This window comes from Terrapene carolina, unplaced genomic scaffold, assembly GCF_002925995.2.
Source record: "Terrapene carolina triunguis isolate 2854851 unplaced genomic scaffold, T_m_triunguis-2.0 Scaffold84, whole genome shotgun sequence".
Classification (NCBI taxonomy): Eukaryota; Metazoa; Chordata; order Testudines; family Emydidae; genus Terrapene; species Terrapene triunguis.
In genome coordinates this window covers 7,680,088-7,697,776 of record NW_020664435.1, presented here as the reverse complement: position 1 = coordinate 7,697,776, position 17,689 = coordinate 7,680,088, and the positions used below count along the sequence as shown (strand labels likewise).

Below are 17,689 nucleotides of genomic sequence, written 5' to 3'. Positions count from 1 at the left end.
AATTCCTAAGTCAGTTAAGAATTGTTTTTAGTACTTCCCTCCTGTGTCCCGCTTACTTAACTAAGTATATCTCAGTAATATAAAATAAGCAAAACTTATAGAAATTCTTCTAACTTTTATAGAAGTGTAGTAGCTAAGGTGTTGTGCTATGTGTACTTCACCAAAAACACCTGATCTAATCTTTTCATGGAAGCCAGATTTATATGGATATAGGTGCACTTAGTGTCTGAGACATGCATACGGCCTTAGAAATGGTAAAGGAAATTGAAGCACACAAATCAGGTAAAATCTGCAATATGCTTTGCCATCCTTGTAGGTTATAAGTGTCTGTTGTCTTTTTACCTCCTTAAAACTTGAATTAGTGAATCTTTTCCCCCGACATTGAGCAATCACTTATAAAGCACCATAAATTTACATGTACACATTAAGACCTGTTCTCTACTTGGAAAGTCTAATAATCTATGTACTATAAAATGGGTCAGTGTTCCACCATATACTTCCCCGCCCCCATGAATGCTTTTGGGTAACCCATCAGACCAATTCTCAACTTTCTTTTATGTTTTTCCCCAGTTCTCTTAACTAAAATGAGCAGGAACTTTTTTTTTTTTCTTTTCAGCTGATCCCCTGGTTGGAAGTATTGCCACTCAGTATATGACTAACAGAGCAGAGCATGACAGAATGGCCAGACAGTGGACCAAAAGATATGCTACATAAAATGGATTTTTGTCAAACTCTTGCATTATTTGTCTGTGATGGAAAGAGCTGCTTATTGATTTTGAAGTGGGGGGAGGGAGGGCGCTGGTAAAGAGTAGGGTATTTCTATAACAGATTTTATTCAGTCTTTTATTTCCTAAGATTTTGTTGTTGTAACTTAAGGTATCTTGCTACAGTAGACAGCTAGAATTGGGAATAGCATATTTTAAGACTGTCATTAGTTCAGCAATATTAGCTCACATATTAGTACCAAGAAGAATGTAAACTTAAACATTTTTTTGTTCTGTTGCTTGCGATATGTAAAAGAGAACAGCTTAATTTTGTACAGGTACATATGTTGACATTTATGTAAAAGTCCTTTGAAGACTCTACACACTGGGTTTTTTGTTTTTGTTTTTGTAAAAGATGTTGGGATTTTTTTCCCCCCTTGGGAGGGTGTGCTGGTATTTAACAATTCCTTTTCAAAGACTCATCTCATGATATGTAATATGGAGGAGTGGATATATGGCCTCATAGGAAATGAGAAGTAGTTGTTAATGTATTATTTTATATGCCAATCTACCTTTGTGAAAAGAATAAAGGTTTTAATCAGGATTTATGGCAACCTGTAGTGAAATACCTTAAGCTGTTTAACTGTAAGGCGTGGAATAGGAGTCACTCAGTGGATTGGTTGTATGTTGTGGGCTACTTAAGTCTGCATTTGTTACTGTGCTAATAAAAATATGTAAAAAATGACTCCTGCTTAGTGACCTGCTTTGTTGTTTTGCTGAAATAGCTTCTCCCCAATACATTTTGATGAAAGACCTATATTCAGTATCCACTATTTTTCCTTGTAAACTAACTGCTGTCTGAAAGCATTCAGGGAAGAATTCCCTGCACTGATTTATCAATGGCCGTAAACTTGCCTGGATGGGTGCTTTGTAGTAAGCAGCTCCTACAGCTTCCATTTTTTAAAGGCTTTTCTACATTAGTATGTACTTGCTGATACCCCAGGAATAGAGACATGGGGTGGGGGAGGCGATATCTTTTATGGGACCAACTTCTGTTGGTGAGAGAGACAAGCTTTTGAGCTTACACAGAGCTCTTCAGGTCAGCTACAACACTGCATACCATAGGAATAGTCTAGCTGAGTACAGTAGAACCTGAAGGGATCTACATAGCATCCCTGTCACAGCACATTGCTGAAGATTCCATGCTTCTTACCTTTACGGTTAACTGCTCCCAAAACTGGTTTTGAAGTGCTACCCATTAGCTAAAACTGCAGAGAATGCAGCTGGAACAGTGTCAGACTAAGGATGGGCTGCAGGTGAGAGGCTGAGGGGAATGTCTGTCACAGCTGTACTGAGAGAGAGCTGTACTTCCAGTTGGAGGAGGAGAAGGAATGGCATCATAAAAGAGCTGGGCAAAACACAACTTATATGAAAAGTGGGGAAGACCGATTCTAACCTGCTGCAAAACTATTTCCTGATAATGTCGCTTGTACAGCCAAGTAAGGGATAGGGACAATCTCGCTGTAAGGGAGCTAAGTGATCAGTCTTCGACAGGTATTGAATCAATGGTAAAGCAAAGAACAGAACACACTAGCTGTGCCTCAGTCCGTCCCCTCCCCGCTGTAGTCACTGAATCACACTATCGACAGCAATAGTTCACTGCCCATAGAAACTTACTAATCCTGTAGAAAGCTGTATGTATATGCAAGTTTCACTCGGACACAACACCAGCTGCTCCAAATTGTTTGAGGGCTACAACTAGATCAGTTACTTTACTGCAAGGGATGGTAGTACTTAGAAAGGACACTAAGCCTGAGTGACTAAAAAGCAGTAGGACAGACCTGTAAAGAAAAGGGCTTTTTTTTTTTTCTTTTTAAAAGCCCCAGACAATGCCAGTATCTAGTCTGACCAAATGAAAAGTAACGTGTTGGGTTTTCTTTAGCTTATGTGGTGATGTACTACTTCTTAGTCACCCTGTATAATCCCTAATGCCTTCTCCCTTTATTAGGCTATGTCTACACTTAAAATGCCACAGTGGTACTGCTGTAGTGCTTCAGTGAAGCCACTCACTAAAGCAACCCATGGGGTTCTCCTTTCACTATAGTTGATCCACCTCCCTGAAAGATGGTAGCTAGATCAACAGAAATTTTCACTGTAGACCACTTAGAAACCACTTAGGTTCTTAATGCCCAATAGAGCAGTGCTGAGCTGTTAGGCCTGGCCTACACTGAAAAGTTACATTGCAATAGCTATGTGGCTCGGGTGTGAGAAATCCACACCCCGAGAGATGTAGTTAAGATGATCTAACCCTCCGTGTAGACAGCACTAGTTAACAGAAGAATTCTTCCATCCACCTAGTTATTGCCTGGGAGGTGGATTGCCAATGCGAGAACCCCTCCCAGTGCTACAGTGGCAAATTGATGCCATACTACCACCTGATTTCCTCTACTTCAGACAAAGGGATCAGGCCATTTAGATCACAGCAAGGGGAGCAAACAATGTAGAACTTTCTCCTGGCTCGTAACCTCTATAGGATTCAGGCTATGTAGTGCAGAAGTGTATAGGGTAACACTGTCCACTCCAACCTCACAGGCCTTCAGTGTTAATTCTGACATACTAGCATTATTTATCTTGCCTGCTTTCCCTGCTCTCTAATACAGAACACCCACTCATGTGGTGACTTCATAGGTAGTATTTGGTTAGACACCTGGCAAGTCCACGTGACTGATCTGAGACTGAATCATCTGCCATTCTGAGCATGGGTTCTCCACCTGCTGCTATGACAGCAGGGGTGGCACACCCTACTTCCTCTTTGTTATGAGTAGATGGGAGCTCCTTAAACTTGGTAACATGCAGGGGGTTAATGATGGCATGTAAAAGCTGGAGAACCACTGCTGGTAGAACAAGTTAGTCCTATCTTCATCCCACTTCCAAAACTAAGTCAGTGGTCTGCTGCAAACACTACATGTAAACAGTCAAGTCCCCTGTATGGTGAGAAACATGGAGAATTCATGTACAGTCAGCAGGAAATTAAAGTGGGTGGTGTTCCACCGCTGCTCTCATAGTGCCATAGCTCTTAGTCAGCTGCAATCCTGCAACAGAAACACATGCAAGGTTCTAGCAGAGGGTAGCAGGAGCTTGCTCAGCCATAAGGAATAGCAAATAATTGAAGATGTAATTGCTGACTCTCTCTTGTCATACGCCTTGCACACAGGAAGAACACTGATCCAGAACTACCTCATGGAGCAAGACAAAAAACAGGTTCAACTGTACAGGTCATCCAAGTTACTCCATCGTAAAAACTTGCTTCAGTCTGGTAAATTGTATTATTGCACCATCCTTACTAACTGTTCATACTTTGCACTGAGGTATTCGTACCACTGTGTAGCAGAAGGATATTGCAGGTACATACTTAAAGGGTTAGTGCAGCCATCAAACTTGACACTTTCAAATGACAGTACTCAGCAGCTTAAGCGTCACCACAAATAACTATTGAGGTCTTGCTGACTCATGACAGTACAACACTGTTTAAAATACCAGGAAATACTACTTAGTTGGAAGTGTATGGAACTTTACTCATCTGTTCACTGTTTCATTCATCTGGCTTTCCAAGCAGCTGCTATCTCTCTGTAGAAATGATTTGCTCTCCCACTGCTTTCGCTCTATCTCCCTCCTCAGTCCTTGTCAGGGTTCCCTCCCCACTCTGAACACTGGGGTACAGATGTGGGGACCCGCCTGAAAGACCCCCTAAGCTTATATTCCACCAGCTTAGGTTAAAAACTTCCCTAAGGCACAAATTCCATTCCTTGTCCTTGGACGGTATTGCTGCCACCACCACGTGATTTAAATAAACATTTGGGGAGGGGCCACTTGGAGCCCTATCCCCACCAAACCCCTTCACCTCCTTTCCTGGGGAGGCTTGAGAATAATATACCAACCAATAGGTTAACAAATCCCTGGTTTGTAGATCACTGAAAATTAATCAGGTTCTTAAAAAAATTTTATTTAATAAAAAAAAAAAAGTAAAAATCACACCTGCAAAATCAGGATGGAAGAGAACTTTACAGGGTAAATAAAAAGATTTAAAACAGAGGATTCCCCTCTGACTCTGCTTCCCAGTTACAAACAGGGATAAAATTACCTCTTAGCATAGGGAAAATTCACAAGCTAAAACAAAAGATAATCTAATGCATTTCCTTGCTATTACTTACAATTTCTGTAATTTTAGATGTATCATTTCAGGATCTTTTTAGGAGCTGGTTTACCTGCTTGGTTTCTCTCTTTGTCCCAAGAGGGAACCAACAAAGAGAGCACAAAAACCTTTCCCCCCACCTCTCCCCAATCTGAAAGTATCTTCTTTCCTCATTGGTCCTTCTGGTCAGGTGCCAACTAGGTTAATTGAACTGATTAACCCCTTACAGGTAAGTGATTCTGTACCTCTGGCCAGTAGGGATTTTATGTTACTGTATACATAAAGGTTGTTACCTTCCCTTTATATTTATGACAGTCCTGTTCAGATTGTTGGGAGAGCAGAATCCTGAAACGTGTTGATCCGTCCTTTGAGGTCAAGTTCAGTATCATATGCATCTGCTGTTGGAAGCTGTGCCGCTTGTTACAGCTGAGGGATCTGCACAAGCATTTCTGCTGATCTGCCATTTGGAGCTGGCTGGCTGACTTTTAGATATACCCACCACTAGCAGGCCTCTCACTACACTTATTAAGCCTCTTCCACAAAGAGATACAGTGCTTCACACTGTTGTTTACTTAGGCTATGGCTACACTACATAGCTTACAGCCAATGCAGCTGCCCCACAGGTAGTGCAGATGCTCTAAGCCAACGGGAGAGAGCTCTCCCATCGACTTAGCTACCACCGCTCACAGGGCTGGAGTAATTATGTCAGTGGGAGAAGCTCGCCTGCTGACACAATGCTGTCCCCACACATGCTTAGGTCGGTGTAACTTACTTTGCCGGGGGGGATACCGACCTAAGCTGTAGTGTGTACACAGGCTTAGTCTTCCTACAGAATACAAGCTGTAACTTCCCTGTGTAGATGGACAGCAGCTGTGTTTGTGGCTTGCTCTGCTGGGCGAAGGTAGTAACCGCCCCCCTTCCTATCTCATATTTCCTAAGCTGTTGCAGGGTTCTAGCTGACTTAAGAACTATGCTACTAGCAACAGGGAAGTTGTACCATTTCTTGTCAGTGAAACCGTCCGATATCTAATCATAACCAGGCACCAGTTTTTGCTTCAGTTGACAGCAGCAATATAAAAGTGGAACAAAATTACATAGTTAGTCTACCCTCCCCCAAGGGTTAGATTTTTTTTTTTAATTGCTCCTCAAGCTTTTGTTTTGTACACCACATAACAGTAAAGGTCACTTTCCATATTGGATGAGTCGAGTGGAAACTACAAGGAAACCACATCACGTTCCAGCCTTTGATCGCTAGTTTCAAGTCAGGCCTGACCTATCTGAGGATCACTCATGGAATGTCACTATTTCCACATGCAGCAGGAACACTGATGCTCGGATATCCCTGCCAGGTAGGCAATGGTCTTGTCCATTTCTCCTGGAGTATTCTCGCTCAGCTGTCCTGGAACTTCTCCAACTGTGTACACCACCCATGGGTAGTAAGTGAGGCGCAAAGGAGCTGAAACGACATCACACGTACCCTTTCCCTAGCCATGGGAAGATAGATAAGCCCTTTCTCCTTTGCTGCAGCCAGGAGTTTTTGCAATTGCAAAAGGGGAACATCAGAGGCTGGACAGCTGCATATGGAGTAGTTTACTAATTGTCCACTTGTGAACTTGACCCAATAGCACCCTGAAATGGCTATGTGTGGGGATGTAGACAGCCATCACTGCTGTACATCTCTGTGCTGAAGTGGGCTTTAATAGAGCTTCCCACTAAAAACAACACCCCCGTCCCCAGTGACCATTACGACATTTTTACGAAGTGCTCCCTTGTGGAGTGCTTTAGACCTTGACCAGCTGTGGTTTTCCAAGCAAATACTGGATTGAAGGACAGCTACATTTACAACTTTGCTGCTTTTAATTCTGAATTCAGTGTTGCCTCAGCAAAAACGTGCCAAGCAATTGGCAGAGAAAAAGAGACACCATGCCCTTGCAGCAGCAGATGAACAGCTTCCCCTGGAATAGGGGTTTTTAGTTATCACAGTTATTGCCTTTGCTCTTCCTCCCAGGCAAGGGAAATGCTGACTTGTTCTGGGCTTGGGAAAGCTTGCTGGCTAACGAAGTGAAAGGTTCAATGAGCGTTTTCCGATCTGTCACTGTCACCTCCCACAGTCTCACCTTCTCAGCCTTTGCCCATTGCTGCGCTATTTCTGTTTCCACTTGTCTTTGCTCTGTGAGGTCAGTTTTGTTTCCTAAGACAACAATTGTCACCTAGAAGGAAGAGAGAACAGGCTGTGGTGGTATATGCAGGTCAGTCACTGTAGCACAGAGTTGTTAAATAGCATACAGTAGTGAGGCCGTTCACAATCTAGTCGCTACGTTAATTTTGGCTCACCCTAAACACATTCTGCATTTTGAAGTAGTCGAATGTGGGGTTCAAACCTTTGTGTCACTCAACACGCTGGGAGCAAAGGGGGTGGTGATCGCTACCCACAACCGGAGGGAGACAGGAGAGTGGAGTGTCACACATCACCCAATGGAAACCCATTCTGCTGATGAGCAAAGCTCTACAGCCAGATTCTCCATTGCTTTGCACTTTGTGTTATTACACACACCAATGACAAGAATGTAGAATGCTTGTGAATGTCAGTTTGACACCTACTTCACACAGGTGATGACAATACAAGGCAGTAAGGCAGCCAAGACCTAGCCCAGACTGCTGCTTTCTGAGCCCCAGATTGTAGCGTAAGGAGAGTAGGGCCTTGGCTACACTTGCGAGTTGCCACGCTGTAAAGCCGCCCCCAGCGCTGTAACTCACTCCCCGTCCACACTGGCAAGGCATTTGCAGTGCTGTATCTCCGTGGTTGCAGCGCTGCATGTACTCCACGTCCCCAAGAGGAATAGCATGTATTGCGCTGCCGCTGCAGCGCTGCGGCGCCAGTGTGGCAGCCCAATGCGCTGTGACTGGCCTCCTGAAGTATTTGGCGGTATCCCACAATGCCTGTTCTAGCCACTCTGGTCATCAGTTCAAACTCTACTGCCCTGACCTCAGGTAACCAACCATGTGACCCACCCTTTACATTCCCCGGGAATTTTAAAAATCCCCTTCCTGTTTGCTCAGCCCGACGTGGTGTGGAGTGCTATCAGCGAATCTTTCCAGGTGACCATGCCTCCACGCGCCAAGCGAGCCCCAGCATGGAGCAATGGCGAGTTGCTGGACCTCATCAGTGTTTGGGGGGGAGGAAGCTGTACAGTCCCAGCTGCGCTCCAGCCATAGGAATTACGATACCTTCGGGAAGGTATCAAAGGACATGATGGAAAGGGGCCATGACCAGGACGCCCTGCAGGGCAGGATTAAAGTGAAGGAGCTGCGGAATCCCTACCGCAAAGCCCACGACACAAACGGCCGCTCGGGTGCTCCCCCCGCGACCTGCCGATTCTACAAAGAGCTGGATGCGATACTTGGGGTTAACCCCACCTCCACTCCGAGCACCACCATGGACACTGCAGAGCCAGGGGGGGGGGGGGGGGGGAGGAGGGAGGAGGAGGAAAACGGGAGTGATGGTGGTGGGCCGAATGGAGACACCCCAGAATCCCTGGAGCCATGCAGCCAGGAGCTCTTCTCGAGCCAGGAGGAAGGTAGCCAGTCGCAGCGGCCGGTACTTGGTGGAGGACAAACAGAAGAGCAGGTTCCCGGTAAGCGTTTTTTGTTTTTTTTTTCGGGAAGGAATTTTTTCGGTGCGGGCTCTTCGGGAGAGGAGGGTTAGGCATGCATGCCTAGATGCGGAATAGTGCATTGATGTGGTTTATCACATCGCGGTAATCGGCCTCGGTAATCTCCTCGAATGTCTCATCCAGAACGTGTGCAATGCGCTTGCGCAGGTTTATCGGGAGAGCCACCGTGATCCTTGTCCCAGCTAGGCTAACGTGTCTGCGCCACTGTGCCGTAAGGGGCGGGGGGACCATTGCTGCACACAGGCAAGCTGCATATGGGCCAGGGCGGAAGCCGCATTGCAGTAGAAGACCCTCCCTTGCTTCCCAGGTCACCCTCAGCAGCGAGATATCGTCCAGGACGAACTCCTGCGGAAAATGTTGGGACAGTGTTCAGTGTAGGTGCCCCCTGAAGCTGTTGGCTCTCCCCAAGGCACAGAAACCCAGAGGACAGTGCAGCCCTGAAACAATCAGTCCCCCTTACCATTTTGAGGCTCCCGTGGGATATGTGTGCTTTGTTTCGGACGGGAAAATTATGCTATTGTGTAGACCCTATGTGTTTTCTACTCAAGTGCGGAGGGAATCATTACTCTGTCTGGTATAAACAATGCTGTCTCGGTTAAATGTTGCATTTTGCCTATACAGCTGCATCAACCTTGAGACCTCAGCCGTCTCTCTTATCGCCTGCTCAGAGACTGCAAAGACTCAGGAAGAGACGGCGAAAAAGCAAAGAAGACATGCTGCAAGAAGTGATGCGGCAATCTATTAAAGAGAATGAGAAAGCACAGAACTGGAGGGAGAGAGAAAGCAGGATCCGCCAGGAAAACGCAGCGCACCGGCAGCAAAGCACGGATCAGCTCATAAGCATCCTGGAGCGCCAAGCAGACGCTATCCAGGAGCTCGTAGCCATGCAGAAGGAGCAGTACCGCAAGCGCAAACGCCACCCCCCCCTACAGCCCTTGTCCCAAAACTCTTTCCGTTGTGCCCCACTGTTACCTCCAACCCACTTTCCTCAACTTCCGTGTTCTTCACACCACCAGCTGCCTCCAACACCAGTATCTTCATCACCCAGCCCTGAAAACCATGACCCTTACCCTCTGCACTCAACCCCCATCACCATGCAGTATAGCTATCCTGAAGAGCAGCACTCACTGCACAGCACACCAGACAGGATATACGCGAATCTGATTGTACCGTTCCCCACTCCACCCCCTTGTTTCTTTTCAATAAATAAATTTGTTTTCTTTTCAATAAATGGATTTCTTGGCTTTGAAAACATTTTTTATTATTGCATAAAGTAAAAGACTCCTTAGCCCAGGAAATAAACAGGCACTGCAAGTCTGCTTAGCAAACACTGATTCCTAAATATTGGAACTACTGCACTTCACTCCCGTGCAGGGCACCAGATATCACTGCTGGTTTTCAGCCTCAAATTGTTACCTCAAGGCATCCCTAATCCTGGCAGCCCCGGGCTGGGCCCCTGTAATAGCCCTGCTCTCTGGCTGTGCAAATTCAGCCTCCAGGTGTTCAACCTCGGAGGTCCATGCCTGAGTGAAGCTTTCACCCTTTCCTTCACAAATATTATGGAGGGCACAGCACGCGCATATAACCGCGGGGATGCTGTTTTCGGCCAAGTCCAGCTTCCCATTCAGAGATCGCCAGCGGCTCTTTAAACGACCAAAGGCACACTCCACAGTCATTCGGCACCGGCTCAGCCTGTAGTTGAACCGTTCCTTGCTGCTGTCAAGGCTCCCTGTGTAGGGTTTCATGAGCCACGGCATTAACGGGATCTCCAAGGATCACAATGGGCATTTCGACTTCCCCTACCATGATCTTCCGCTCTGGGAAAAAAGTCCCGGCCTGCATCTTCCTGAACAGCCAAGTGTTCCGAAAGATGCGTGCGTCATGCACCTTTCCGGGCCAGCCTGTGTTAACGTCAATGAAACGCCCACGGTGATCCACAAGCGCCTGGAGAACCATAGAGAAATACCCCTTCCGATTAACGTACTCGGATCCTAGGTGGGGTGCTGCCAGAATAGGAATGTGCGTCCCATCTATCTCCCCTCCACAGTTAGGGAAACCCATTTGTGCAAAGCCATCCACTATTTCCTGCACATTACCCAGAGTCACGGTTCTTCTGAGTAGGATGCGATTAATGGCCCTGCAAACTTGCATCAACACGATTCCAACGGTCGACTTTCCCACTCCAACTTTCCCACTGGTTTGCGACCGACCGGTAGCTGTCTGGAGTTGCCAGCTTCCAGATTGCAATAGCCACCCGCTTCTCCACTGGCAGGGCAGCTCTCAATCTCGTGTCCTTGCGCCGCAGGGTGGGGGTGAGCTCCTCTCAGTCCCATGAAAGTGGCTTTTCTCATCCGAAAGTTCTGCAGCCACTGCTCATCATCCCAGACTTCCATGACGATGTGATCCTACCACTCAGTGCTTGTTTCCTGAGCCCAAAAGCGGCGTTCCACGGTGCTGAGCATGTCCGTGAATGCCACAAGCAATTTCGTGTCGTACGCGTTACGCGGCTCGATAGCATCGTCGGACTCCTCACTCTCACTGTCACTTTGGATCTTAAGGAATAGTTTGACAGCCAAACGTGATGTGCTGACGAGATAAGTCAGCACACGCCTCAGCAGTTCGGGCTCCATTTCCCGCAGACAACAGATCGCGCTGCACAGAAACCGTTGAAAGATGGCGCCAAAGGTGGACGGAAACAAAGGGATTTCTGGGATGCGAAGCGATGCATCACAGGGCGTTGGGACAGGACCCAGAATGCCCCGCACCCACACCCCCTTCCCACAACCCACAGCGCCAGAATGGAAAGAGGTGCTCTGTGGGATAGCTGCCCATAATGCACTGCTCCCAATGGTGCAGCAAATGCTGCAAATGTGGCCACGACAGTGCACTGGGCAGCTGTCAGTGTGGACAGACTGCAGCGCTTTCCCTACTCAGCTGTTCGAAGTCAGGTTTAACTCAAAGCGCTGTACATCTGCAAGTGTAGCCAAGGCCTAAGTCTCTTCCTCCATAAGATAACCTGTTGATGTTACTACAGGCTGTTGCACTACTCAGAACGTCATACAGGAAACCCCTCTGTTTTGCCTCTAAATATCACACTCAAGTGGCATATTGTCCTGGAGGAGAGACGTATAAACTAGGTACATAAGCTAAGACTAATACAATTTTTTTCAGAGGAGTTTATCTAAACATTCTCCTGATTGTTTTACAATCCAATCTGTTTGGTAGCGCAGGAGAAGCTGAAAGCAGAACTGACTACATCAGGCTACTAGTGCTATTTAACCTTGTGTATTTCAAGAGGTTTTTCTTTTAGTTTTAATCATCTCAATTGTTAGCAACAGGTAAGAAAATCTGTGCCAGTATTTACATTATATGCTCCTTGGAGAAGCCCTGCTCTGTATAGCCCTGAACTCAAACTTATTAATTCTATCCCTCTCCTCTTGCTTTGGGTTGTTTTCACTCTCTCTCTCTCTCTCTCTCCCCCCTCTTCCTGCCAGCACTGGTTTTTACTGTAGCCAGGCCTAACTATTCTTTCCTGTTGAGCAGTCTCTGGGATGTCCTATGCCTCCAGTTTCTTTCCCGGGGTTCTTCTGTCTGTAAGTACTTTACTACAGGTTCTCTTGCCTTAATATCTTCTACGACTCCCTGGAGAGCTCTCAGAGCATCATTACCTTCTGAGCAAGTCAGGATTACTGCTTTAAGTTATGTCAATATTGGTGACGTTTTAACTCTTATAGGGCCACCATTTCCACCACGTGCTTTAGTCAAGATCACAGCATCTTTCATTTGCCACAGAGGCCTTCCCAGACCCACCCATAAGCAGCTCTGTATCTGCCCAGAAAGGGGGAAGTTGACTTAGAAAAGCACAATAACCCTCAAGAACATAACTTCTGCAACCCACTCAGGAAACAAGATACCTAGCTATGGTCAATGGCTAATCTGTCTCTTCTGTGACTGCAAGTTGCTCTGCTGTCAAACCATTCTTTCCCCCTCTCCCCTCGATACATTTTGAGTACTAAATAGTACGTCTTATGTTTTGCAAGAAGTGGTATGACATTCTGCCTGTGTTCCCCCCCCCCTTTTTTTCCCCCCCTTCCTTTTTAATAGCCTGAATGAGCTTTATTTTGCTGATCTATCGGCTAAAGGCATTTAGCAGGGAAAACCATTAAAGGATACATGGATTCTCTAAGAAGATGGTAAGCATAAGTGTACTGTGCAGGTGATATTCAGCTACCGTCTTTCCCCGAAATTAAGACATCCCCCGAAAATAAGACCTACTTCCAGTTTTGCCTCTCGCTGTAATATAAGGCATCCCCCCGAAAATAAGACCTCCCCGAAAATAAGACCTCCCCGGAATATAAGGCCCCGAAGCTACCGTAAGGCGTCTGACTCTTCTGGACTGTAGCGGCGGGCGCCGCCGCGCAGCTCACTGATTGGCCGCAACAATAAATGTGTACCGTATTCTTCTTCATGGAAAAATAAGACCTCCCCTGAAAATAAGACCTAGCGCATCTTTGGGAGCAAAAATTAATATAAGACACTGTCTTATTTTCGGGGAAACAGGGTAGCAGAGCTGCAACACTGTATTAACTGATAACACTAGCTGCTTTCTAAGGGAAAATACAGCAGTCATTCTGCACAATAGAAGTGATTTAACAGCCACACTGGAATACAGTAGAGCCTCCTTGCTAATTGACTCTAATGTGTGGGAGACCCATTGTCAACTACTGTATTTTGTAAATGAGCAAGTAAGTGAATAAAACCAAGTGACCACATTGTTTTATCCACTGCACTTTAGTTTTCATGTATAGCACCTGATCAGTTTACAAATTATACTACCGTCCGTATGAAATATTACATCGCTGCCGAGAAGAGAGGCAAGACATTTATCTTATGTGCCAATTATACAGTGTGTGGATTAATGAAATTCTCCTGTATAGGAAAAGTTCTTTCATTAGATGGCCCGAGACTGCAGGGAAAATTTGCTTTGCTTTGTACTGCTTTGTAATTTAACTTTCCATTACTGTGCTATTTCAGACATGGCCAAGAAATTAAGGCATCAAGCTTTTACCTCCTTTTTGTCTCTGACTGTGTCAATCTCTTTTTTGATCACTTCTGCTCTCTGGAAGGATTCAAGGCTGTTCACAGCATACACAAGAACAAAACCATCAGCAACTGAGAAGTAATGCTTTGGAAACTCTACTCCCTCTTGCAGACCTGTAGTGTCATAGAGACGTAACTGTTCCTTTACCCCACGATCTGTTTCGACTGAAGCCAAATACACATCTTCCACTGTTGCACCCTCTTCTAAACCTGTTGTTTTAAAAAAGCCCCCTAAAAGTTAAAACTTATAATAAATTCTGTAAAGTGATGATGTAAGTATTTATTCATACTGCAGTAAAACTACTAACACTCGGCTTTTAACAGTACATTTCAATCAATTTAAAAAAAATTGCTTTTTTGGATGGTTTTGATCAGGATTTGAACTCAGATCCTATTGTGTTCTCAGCAAGACCAACAGGCCAGCTATTTACAGTAATGAGACCATGTCATATACACATTCTGTACATGAATATATGTAATGCATTTTTATGGGCATAAGTTTAGGATGATATCACTTAGGTGGCCCTTCCCACAGGTTCCCCAAATCCTGCCCACCAGAACTGTACCAGTTGTGCTAAGTATAAAGCCAGCTGTGGAGGAGTCAGAATTTGCCCCTCAGGCAGCATAACGGAGGAAAAAGGAGTACTAAAGAAATTACTAGTGTAAGGCTTAATTAAGTTTTCTTTAGCACCCTATCTAGTCCCTATAGCCCTAATGTTGCCACTCTTCCTCATATTGAATAGTACCTTTCTCCACAAGTAGAGTAGGGGGACTAATACGTGAAGTCTATGGGACTACTTGTGTAAAGTACTAACAACCCAACAGGTAGACTCAGGCCATATGATGCTATAAGCAGCAAGGCTGAAGGATGTTTGAGTGCAGAGAATCTACATAACTTAAGGACATGATGGAGATCTCAGAATTTCAAGTCTAGCTCACTGGTTTTAGTAGTAGTTTCAAATTTTCAAACAAGCCTTCTGTTACCAAAGTTTGTCATCTCCTGCCTCTATTGCACACCCACAAACATACGCTTGTTGGTTCTTGTAGGATAGCTAGCTTTCTGTTGATTTTCAGACAATATTGACACATTGTGTTAGAAAATAAGGATTTTACTATGTTGAATAACACTATTTGAAACCCTTCATAACAACAAAGATGCTTAAGTATTCCACCCACACGTGTGCTGATTATTTCCCCTGCCGCATGCAACCTTTGTTTCCAGAAAAAAAGTGGCACAAGCTCTCCTTGCTACTCCATCCCTCTTTTTCTAGTCTTCATAAATCCAACTCCTATTAGATTCACAGCAAACTCTGACCAGACTATTTGATCTTGCCTCCAACTATAGCCACACTGACATGAGGACATAAGATTAACAGCATGAGGAAAGACTGGACAGATTCATAAAAAGAGAATGAGTGCGAAATAAGGTTGTAGATCTGATTCAGGAAAGTGGTAGCAGGAGGGTATGCTGGGGCATTTTTAAAAACTAGGTGGCTAATTGAGTCCCTTCTGGGAACAATAATTTCTTCCTGCTCTCTGCCTCCAGCCACTGTACATGTGGCAGTTCCTCCCAACCAACATAATGGAAGCAGCGACATATGTCTGTACCATCTTACCTGATGAGAAAGGGGTGGAAATGAAGAACTCTTTCATGCTGGAAAGAGCTGAGGGTGGGAGTGAGAATAAGTAACCATGATGGAGGACCTTAAGGACCTCTCTGGGGCATAGGAATTTACACAGCAGTAGTCTCAATGGGTGAAATTCAGACCTCTGAAAAAGGGCAGCACAAGGCCTATGTGCCACTCAAAACGGGTTAGAACATAAGAACGGCCATACTGGGTCAGACCAAAGGTCCATCTAGCCCAGTATCCTGTCTTCCGACAGTGGCCAGTGCCAGGTGCCCCAGAGGGAATGAACAGAACAGGTAATCATCAAGTGATGCATCCCCTGTCGCTCATTCCCAGCTTCTGGTGGCACATAGGCCTCCTGCTGGTCATTCATGTAGTGGGAATTTCCCCCAGTTAGAATAACCCACCTTTGAAAATGATTAGTAAGCTTAGACTTGCATGCATCAGCTAGAGAAAGAGGAGGACAGAACCACCTGACAATGCTATGGTTGAAACCATGCTGCCAAGAGTATTTACAGTTGTTGGCTAGTACAATCTGCCTACAGACATTTTTCTTAGAACCTTGTTACAACTGTTATAAAACAATGCTAAAGATTACTGGGGAGGACAGGCACATCATTTATAGCATTAGTAACTAGCCTAAGTCTCGGAGAGTCCAGGGAGTGGGGAGGAAGAATCCTTGTTTACATTGCAAATCAGCACCATGCAAGAAACGTGCTCACAAATTTCATCTGTAGCAGACAAGGCACACTGTAAATTCTGCTCAAGTTTAGTGTAAATGGTTTTGCAATTTAGAAATGTGAAGAGTAAGGATCAAAGATACTGAATGCCATTTACCAATAAATATTTGACAGTGAATATTACATAGTAAACTTAGACAATGCACAAAGAAACTGCAAATACGGAAAGCGGATTTCAGAAATGTCCAAGTGACTTAGGAGCATAAGTGCCATTGTCCTTTAATGGGATCTGTGCTCCCATTGTGTTCCTTGGGCACTTTTTGAAAATCCCATCTCAGGTTAACAAATTTATTTGGGCATAAGCTTTCATGGGCTAGAACCCACTTCATCAGATGTATGAAAAAGATACAGGAGCAGGTATAAATACATGAAAGGATGTGGGGTGCTTTACTAAGTGTTAAGTCAGTCTAACGAGATAAATCAATTAACAGCAGGATACCAAGAGAAGAGAAATAACTTTTGAAGTGGCAAGAGAGTGGCCGATTACAGACAGTTGACAAGAAGGTGTGAGTGACAGTAGGGAGAAATTAGTATTGGGGAAATTAATTTTCCTTAACTTATCTCATAGCTGATAAGCTTTGGCAGAAATAGAGGGGCCATAGGCACCTCGAAGTACAGGGCTGACCTCCATCTGAGACATCACTGAACAGAGGGAACATTTCAAAAGCTTTTCCAGACGTCTTTAGGAGAAATTAACCAGTCAATGCTCTAGTCTGCTCTCACAAGACAAGTCAGGCTAAAGAGCCCCAGGTGCTATGGAATTCACACCCTACCTACCAGATGTTCAGCTAAACAGGTGTCAACCACAACTAAAACTAAGTTTTAAAGAGTCTACAAAAGTGAAATCACCTCCCTTTTCAATTTAGCAGGATTCCTATTCTAGGTATCTGTATCTATTACATTTCAGATGTAATAAGTCTACTCTTTCTACAGTCATCTATATAGTCTCCCAGGTGGAAGACCAGAATTTCTAGTGTCAAAAACCAGGCAGAAAGAAAACACATTGCCCCCTCCACTCTTCATCTTTTTTCCCTTTTAAACTTTTATGTTAAGCAGCAAGAAGAACAAATAACCTCCCACCACCACCACTACACACACCCACCCACACAGCCAATTTTATTGTTACTTTGCAAGTGTCCATTAAGAGGTGGTATAGAAGGCTTGAAACAGAATTTAGAAGAGTTCCAGAAAACTGATCGCTGCCAAAAACCAAGACCATGTTCATTCTCCCCCTTCACCTCAGTAAAGGTAAGAAATTAAGCCCAGATTGGTACCCCTAAAACTTGTTGGATCATAAAAAAGGAAAACATATCTCACCAACAGTATGTTTTCCATAGAGAAGCTGCTCCAAAATTGCTGTTTTTCCCACTGATGCCATTCCACAAATCACTATTTTGTAGCCCTTTCCCATCTTCTTTCAGGATGGCAAAGTCAGCAAATAAATCCTGTTCAAGCACAGAGATCTGTTATATTTAAGACATTACATTAACAGAACTCTGAAGACAGACTAAAGCAAAGCCACTGAAACATTTAGTGCTTCAGTATATTTTAATTATATAGTTCAACAAGCCATGGAGTTGATTTTGAAGCAGAGCTCTCTCTGAAGAGGTCACTAGCAGCTGGTATTTCCAGGACAATGCAATTTGCTCCC

General features: G+C 44.8%; 2 protein-coding genes across 2 annotated transcripts in view; one reads left to right on the top strand and one right to left on the bottom strand.

The window, feature by feature from the left end:
- UBE2E1 (ubiquitin conjugating enzyme E2 E1) overlaps positions 1-1,449 on the top strand; it is a 54,418-nt gene extending 52,969 nt beyond the window's left edge. Inside the window, exon 5 of the mRNA XM_024214537.1 lies at positions 617-1,449. Coding sequence (XP_024070305.1) covers positions 617-714 — 98 coding nt within the window. The 3' untranslated portion in view covers positions 715-1,449. The remainder of the gene's footprint in view (positions 1-616) is intronic.
- Positions 1,450-6,866: 5,417 nt separating this feature from the next.
- NKIRAS1 (NFKB inhibitor interacting Ras like 1) lies at positions 6,867-17,449 on the bottom strand. Its single transcript, XM_026649375.1, has 3 exons — positions 17,356-17,449; positions 13,639-13,880; positions 6,867-7,106 (listed from the first exon to the last, which is right to left on the bottom strand). The coding sequence occupies exons 1-3, from the start codon at positions 17,447-17,449 to the stop codon at positions 6,867-6,869; spliced, it is 576 nt and encodes a 191-aa protein (XP_026505160.1).
- Positions 17,450-17,689: the final 240 nt, after the last annotated feature.

What these genes read in the sequence shown, in the direction of transcription:
- NKIRAS1 (XM_026649375.1), bottom strand. Translation starts at nt 17,449, where the DNA reads ATGGGAAAGGGCTACAAAATAGTGATTTGTGGAATGGCATCAGTGGGA. An exon ending in CTATGGAAAACATACTGTTG is followed by an intron (nt 13,881 to 17,355) that starts GTGAGATATGTT and finishes TTAAAACAACAG; the next exon opens with GTTTAGAAGAGGGTGCAACA. An exon ending in CAGTCAGAGACAAAAAGGAG is followed by an intron (nt 7,107 to 13,638) that starts GTAAAAGCTTGA and finishes TCTTCCTTCTAG; the next exon opens with GTGACAATTGTTGTCTTAGG.